We start from the raw sequence: 7107 nt of genomic DNA, 5'->3' as shown, positions 1-7107 counted from the left end.
TCGATCTGTTTGTTTAGTAAATTGACTGTTCTGCCCCTTATGTCTATGCGTCTGTTGATGTTGCTCATCCAACTTGTGTTGGAAACTACTTGGATAGTTTGTGGTCTTAGCAGCAACACCACAATGCGTATCTGTAGAAAACCAAAAACAAAAACAAAATGAATGATAATTGCAAAAGGACCTTATTGCCCCTCATTAAGCCACATATGAAAAAGACCAAACTACCCTTAACAGTAACAAACCTACATGAGAAGGATGATTACAGCCATGAGTATAACAACAAAGGAAAGGACATGATTCTGAGACTTGAAAGATGCAAACAGCTTTGGAATGGAATCTCTTAAATTCGAAGTAGTCCCAGTCCCAGAAGAACTGCCACTACTGACCTGGCGTCTCACTTCCTGGGACACTGGAACAGTCTGAGTCATCATTGTCATGTCCCCATGATGACCTGGCGTTTCACAGGTAGCTGCTGGTGCAGACCTGAATGCCAGGATACATCTATCTTCTTATCTTTTAGATATTAGATGATAAGTTTAACAACTTTTTCAATCTTCAGGATGGAGAATCTTGATGGAGTAGCCTTCATTCTTCATTCTGCACTTGTTTCCAACCATTATTTCATCTCTCAGGCACCCATATAATTATATTTATATTTGAATTATTTTCTTTATCTGTGTTGCTTATATTATTTGCTTCATTGGCAGTTATTACACAGAAAATACAGTGGAAAATTCTTGGTTGATCTATTGGGAAAGTGGAAGGAGTCTGAATACTCTGGACAATTTGTCCCTGTTGGTGGCATCGCTTACTATGTCCCTGCACCTTCAAGGTAAATGTGATATTATTTATAATTAAGACTAAATTAGAAATATGATCATTGTGCTTGGTCCAAAACTTTAATGTTATCCTTATGTTTGCATTTTGTTGCGGATACCAACCATATAAAATGACTTGAAAACTTGGACTAAACTCGCAATTTTTTTGAGTAAAGCACCAAATGAAATAATAACATTGGGACAATTTGAAGATTTGGAATGAAGTTGTGATTTTGTGTAAAGCATATAATTTAGTCGTGTTATTGTTTTTGTTTGTTTTGAGTTTTGAGTGGTATAATTAATAAATAATGTGCTGTGTTGTTTGATGGATCAGTTTGGCAGATATGGCAGCAAACCCATTTCATGCTCTTTTGTACTTGGTGTTCATGCTGACAGCTTGTGCTCTATCTCTATTCTCAAAAACATGGATTGAAGTTTCGGGATCATGTGCTAGAGATGTGGCGAAGCAACTTAAGGTATGGTAATCAATCATTGGGATTTGAGTAAAGAAATGATATGTTTAATCTGATAATATGATATGAATATGAATGTGAATAGGAGCAACAAATAGTCATGTTGCTTAGATATAATTTTGGATCAAACCCAGCAGGTTCTTTTAGCGTAATGCTTCACTTAGGATTTAGACAACCTATCAAAGTTAATTGGGCATATGTCACTATACAAAGGGAGGACACATCAGGTATAGGACTTAATACCCTTTTTGGAATAATTTATATACCCATATTCTTTTCTACCTTCTTAATTTCCTCATGACATTATTACTTTCTTCCTTTTCAGGTCATTATAACATATTTGTTGGTGATCTTAGCCCTGAGGTTACTGATGCTATGTTGTATGCACGCTTCTCTGTCTATTCTAATTGTTTGTGAGTACATGTTTCGTCTCTTTATACATACATACATATAATTATACATATATCTACTTTCATATACACATATATGTACTTTTTTTGCTTAATTAAAGGGATCTTTATGCATCTCTTCCATAATTGTACCCTTACTAATGTTATTAGAAACAAAGTAACTTAAAAATTACAAATTAATTGACAAATTTCATTCTTTTTGCAGGTGTGTCATTTTTTTTATCTATTTCATGCAAACCGGTGGTGTGAAATACAATACAACTAATGTTTGTCTCACACAACAAACAACAAGTGCATTGCCATCAACACAATTAATATATTTCAAAGTATGGAAGGTTTAAATATAATAACCAATATTTGTCACACCCCCAAACCAGAACGGCGGAAACGTTCGGGGGCGGAGGACGTCATATTCAGTATCATAACAGTTCATAAAAAGGAAAGTACACACCACCATATATATTAAAGCTTCCAAAATGTTTACATAATTGTATTCGTTACATGTTCAAAAGTTAAATACATAAACATCTTTCAAAAGAATTAATTAACGTCAGCACGTTAATCCCCAAAAGTTGATTTCCAAATCTGCTTAGCGGTTCCCTGAAAATGCAAGTTATTTCAAAGAGAAAGTGTCAACAATTAAGTTGGTGAGTTCATGAGTAGTGTTTTGAGAAAATGTACGCCATTCGAGAGTTCATGTATGTTTTCCAGAAAACGCAGTATTTCAAATGTAAAGAGTTATGATTCATTGTGTTGAAAATGAATGTATTAGATCCAGAAAATCCCATATTTTCCCTAATAGTTGAGATATGAATTGTTGTGTTTTCCAAGAAAAACCCTTATTTTTATATAATAGTATGAAATGCATATGAATGTTCGTGTTATAAGTTGTAAATAATTGCACCAGGAAAATCCCTTATTTTCCTATTAGTTGTTTGGTTTGTATACAGGAAAAACCCTTATTTTCCTAACATAACTGGCAGTCTCTAAGACCGAAAATCGCATGCAAACGATGTTCTTAAAAGTTGTGTCATAGTTTTATATAATAAAGCTATACGAAGATCGCACTTGTTAGATGAAGAATAGTTTTAATAGCTATTCGTTCATAAAAGCATAATACCATAATAATTGTATATCCGGTGAGTTTTATAACCATATTAAACATAATATGCCTGTAGCGACGTTCTTCCGGCGTCGTAGCGTTATGACAAACTGTCACCCTAAAGGACGGACTGTAGCTAACAGTCAGGGCGCGGGATCATGACTTCCCGTATAGATCTATACACATTTGACACGTTCTCCGAACGGGAGACTCTGGTTATAGACAAGACTTGTAGCGATACCTTTTAGCAAAAGGTAGTATTTGAAGATGTACACGTCTCACGGATTCTCAACTAAGTCTGTATTAAAGTAATAGTTTTGTATGCAAAGTTTATCCTTTTTCACAATGTTCGAGAAAGTATAAATCATAAGTTCTTTGAATGTATAAAACGGTTTAGAAACGATGGTTACCCTTGATATGATGTATTTGTATGTCAACATATAATTAAAACATATTTCTATTTATAAAACATATTGTATCCCAAGAGGGTAAAGTTGTTTTGTGAGGTGTTTTGCATGATAATAACTTCATAAGATATTTAAAACAACAGTATGAAAAGTATAGCAAAAGATCGATGTTTCAAACGATTTTAGTTGTGTGTTTACTTGTATCCCCCCTTAAAAGAGTATAAAAAGCATTTAAAAACGTATTTAAAGTGTGTTTGTAGGGGTATGAACTCACTTGAAAGTTTGAAGATAGCGAGATGGAAAACCGGGCAGAGTTTCGTCTCGGGAAACGGATTTTTCTCGGGATTCTCGGGAATCTCGGGAGTAAAATCGACCTTCGGGACTTGAGCAAAATGATCAGGGCTTCAGGGTAGTGCGGGCACGGAAAATGAGGCAAGATCATGAGAGAAATGAGAGAAATGGGGTGAATTTCCCGGAACCCTCGCATCTCTATTTATAGTGGTCTGGGAAGCCTCGGTACGCGGGGCGTACTCGTGCGTCACCCGTGACCGAGTCCTCGACTGCTTCGCTTCGGATGGGACGGATCGCATAGGCTCGCATAGGGGCGACGTGGACGGACCGAGACCAAGGCCTTCGCGTACGCGGGGCGTATGAGGCTACGCAGCGCGTAACTCGGATGAGGACGCTGACTCCCCCTTCGGATATTACCAGATTTTTGATTTAAATTTATATATAATTTATTTAATAAACTTCATAAAATCATATCTTCTTCATACGAACTCCGTTTTCGATGGTCTTTATATCCATGCGTAGGTGAGACTATGCTCTACAACTTTCGTTTAGACTCCGTTGGCAAATTATGAAATTATTTTTATTATTTATTTATAAAATGTCGTGATTAAGGAATTTCTTTAAAAATTCATAACTTCTTTATCTGACGTCGGTTTTTGGCATACTTTTTACCGCTGAAATACCATTGTCGAGACATTCGATTCTCATTTAGGTCATTCCGGCCAAAAGTCGCTCGATCTCCGATTCGAGTTTTTAGCTGTCTGCTGCTAAGCCGAACTTGGAAAAATCTTAACTTCAATATACGAAGCCGGATTTGGGCGCTCTTTTTATGTTCGTTTGTAGTTTAACGATATCTATGACTTTCATTTAGACACCTAAGGTCAAAAAGTATTTTATTGAAACTTCGCGTTTTTACGTAACTTCGTATTCCCGGTTTTTGTCGGAAAACTTAGAATGGTCATAACTTCTTCATTATAACTCGGATTTTAGTGTTCTTTATATGCTTGGAAACCTTAAGACGATATCTACTACATAGCGTACTCCAAATAGAGCCTTTGAATACTTCATTTTTCGATGATATTCTAATTACTTTTTCAAAGAGGTTACAAGACTCGAATTTCAAGGACCTGAAATGACGGGTTGTTACATCATCCCCCCGTTAGAGGGAATTTCGTCCCGAAATTAGAGTTCATGCTACAGATAGAAGTTTTATTTGCTCCTCATGTTCTTAATTGAACTCCGTCCCTCGCTTGGCATTCCAGCGAACCTTTCACTATTGGGATACGACTTTGCTTCCTTCGTTTGACTTCACTGGCATGATAACTCTTCTTCATCGAATGTATGTTGAATGTTTTTGTGGACTGTGCGAGTAGTACATCTTGTACCCTACAAGTAGTGTCTCCAGATCTTCGAAGTAATTACCGATGCTCCTGACTCAAGTTCATGTGTTATATAGTTAACTTCCTGTGTCTTAAGCTGTCTGGAGGTATAGGCAATGACCTTTCCTTTTGCATGAGAACACAACCAATTCATACTGATTATGATGTCAAAATCTTGGAAGTGGATTAGATGTCATGAAGATATAAAAGAAAGTATGATTACTCCCGAATTAAGGAAAAAGGATGGGTATTTTTGTTCTATCTGTCTCTCTTGTACCAATCAACAGAAAGGGCATGTGTTGCGCTTCTAAGTTTATTTGTATGGCAGCACGATCACTCGTAGTCTTAGGCAGTCTCCGTCCTGAATTTCATATTAGAAATTCATACAAGGTTCAACGATCATAATCTCGTGTATACGAGTTGTATATAATTAAGATTGAAAAGGTAGTCGAATAACTGATTCTTCTTTAAGCTCACATCCCATTGAGGAAAAAGAAGTTAAAGTGGAATCGTCAATTCTAAACCTGTAGAACCTTGATTATATATCACCCCTACGTATACATTCATCAGTGACAGATCAACCGTATGGATCTTTGGATTTGAACTTGATGTACTGTACGAGTGGCACTTCAGGGATTTCTTCGGAACGGAAAAGAATTATGAGATACTCCATTCATGAGTAATTGGTGTTCTGATATGACGGCTTCGCTGGAAAGGCGATTTCGAAGAAAGAGATGTACGTATGAAACTGTTTTTGTGAGAATCAAATTGAATCAAGTCGTATGATAATGTCAGAATCATAAGGAAACTTAAAGACATTAGATTTGAGCATAATACGTTTACCGACAAAACTCAACCGTGCAACCATCAACAGAGTTACAGTACTTTAGACTACTACAAGACTATTGCTGCGAATAAGGCATACTACAACGGCAAGTATACGCAGTATGAGCATCCCTATACCGGCGGGATCCCGCAAAAGACAAGGCTCTGGTTGCACTAGTTTTGGATGGTTTACAAGTCTGTTACCACGAAACGCCTAAATTACATTAATGTGGGTTCGGAGTAGGTTCTCTTGCAACTGTGGTCCTGAGAATCCTACCGTCTATGCTAGAATTCTTTGTGATAGGGAAATCCTTCTTGAGGTGCCCTTATCTCCTCGCATTGGTGTCATGACTGGCTAGTGCTAGCCTTAGTGGCGGGAGTGAGGTGTTTAGCCAGGGTTATGTGGACACGAGTGCCTTCCTCATTACCCCACCTTGGAAATTGCTTCCTAAAGCGTTCTGCAGGAGTTGCCACTTGTTGGTTTCCCGGTTTGGTACTACCATCGGAACTCTCGACTCCTTTTTCGGTCTTTCTTGTGTTGCCTGAGTTGATGTGTGTAAGGAAAGCTGTCACAGCAGCTGCTGCTGCAGCTTGTAATGTAGCGGCGTCGATATGGAGGATGGGGGTTTCGTTGCTTGGCTGATTGTTTCCGGAGTGAGTGCTTCTGGTCCATTTGTTCCTCTTGTTCCTTTATGAATCTAGATCCTAATGTGCGTGTTTCAGCGGATATTCATTACTCCGCCTATCACTTCGACTGATCGGGATCGTGTGGTTTTGGGTTTAATTACTTATGTTCTTCTAAATGTTTGCATATTCACTCGATGTATTAGGGCAGCTACATTTTGAAGTTCATGGTTGAATTCACTACTAGTTTCTGAGTTTGGGTTTGACTTGTTGTATGCGTGGTATTTCTAAATGATCTGTTGGGGGATAGTACGGGAAGGTTGTAAAGATTCCTCATATGAGTACTTCTGGGTTTTGAAACTAGAAACCAATTGGGGTTTGTGTCGGGTTTGTCATTATGAATCGATCGTGTTTCATTAGTCGATGGTTAAAGTGAAAGGGTCTTTTATAACACATTGAACTGGTATGGGTAGGGCCACACCAATCCACGTCGAATGCTGATGTCGGTACTTCTCATTGTAAGACGTTTGTTAGTGGGATAGGGCATTCTACGTATGTGTTTTCAGTGCTTTTTAGTCTATCTCTATTATTACTACTATGAAAGTTTTGTTTAATGATTAGGGTGTTTGTTCGAGTAGATTTTTAAACTTGTGACTCACGGAACTCTTCTGCGTCCCTACTATCAAATGGAATGTATGCAAATAAGTTATCAAGGAGAAATGTATCCAGAATAACCGTGGGGTCTGCAATAGCCTCCTCTTGGCCCATTGCGAATACT

The 7107-nt window shown here is 37.7% G+C and overlaps 1 protein-coding gene across 1 annotated transcript; it reads left to right on the top strand.

Moving 5' to 3' along the window:
- Window positions 1-560: 560 nt before the first annotated feature.
- On the top strand, window positions 561-1443 carry LOC145089371 (uncharacterized). The gene is made up of 5 exons (XM_079027814.1): window positions 561-605; window positions 708-832; window positions 1153-1294; window positions 1377-1388; window positions 1429-1443. Exons 1-5 carry the CDS (start codon window positions 561-563, stop codon window positions 1441-1443), a joined length of 339 nt encoding a protein of 112 aa, XP_078883940.1.
- The last annotated feature ends 5664 nt before the right edge of the window (window positions 1444-7107 follow it).

Source organism: Lactuca serriola, chromosome 2 (assembly GCF_051521515.1).
Source record: "Lactuca serriola cultivar US96UC23 chromosome 2, Lser_US96UC23_V15, whole genome shotgun sequence".
Lineage (NCBI taxonomy): Eukaryota > Viridiplantae > Streptophyta > Magnoliopsida > Asterales > Asteraceae > Lactuca > Lactuca serriola.
Note: the sequence above shows the minus strand (reverse complement) of the source record. Positions and strands in the feature narration are given on the sequence as shown.

Coding starts and splice junctions, on each gene's coding strand:
- LOC145089371 (XM_079027814.1), top strand. CDS start 561: ATGGAGAATCTTGATGGAGTAGCCTTCATTCTTCATTCTGCACTT. Junction 606..707: donor TCATTCTTCATTCTGCACTT/GTTTCCAACCAT, acceptor CTTCATTGGCAG/TTATTACACAGAAAATACAG. Junction 833..1,152: donor TATGTCCCTGCACCTTCAAG/GTAAATGTGATA, acceptor TTGATGGATCAG/TTTGGCAGATATGGCAGCAA.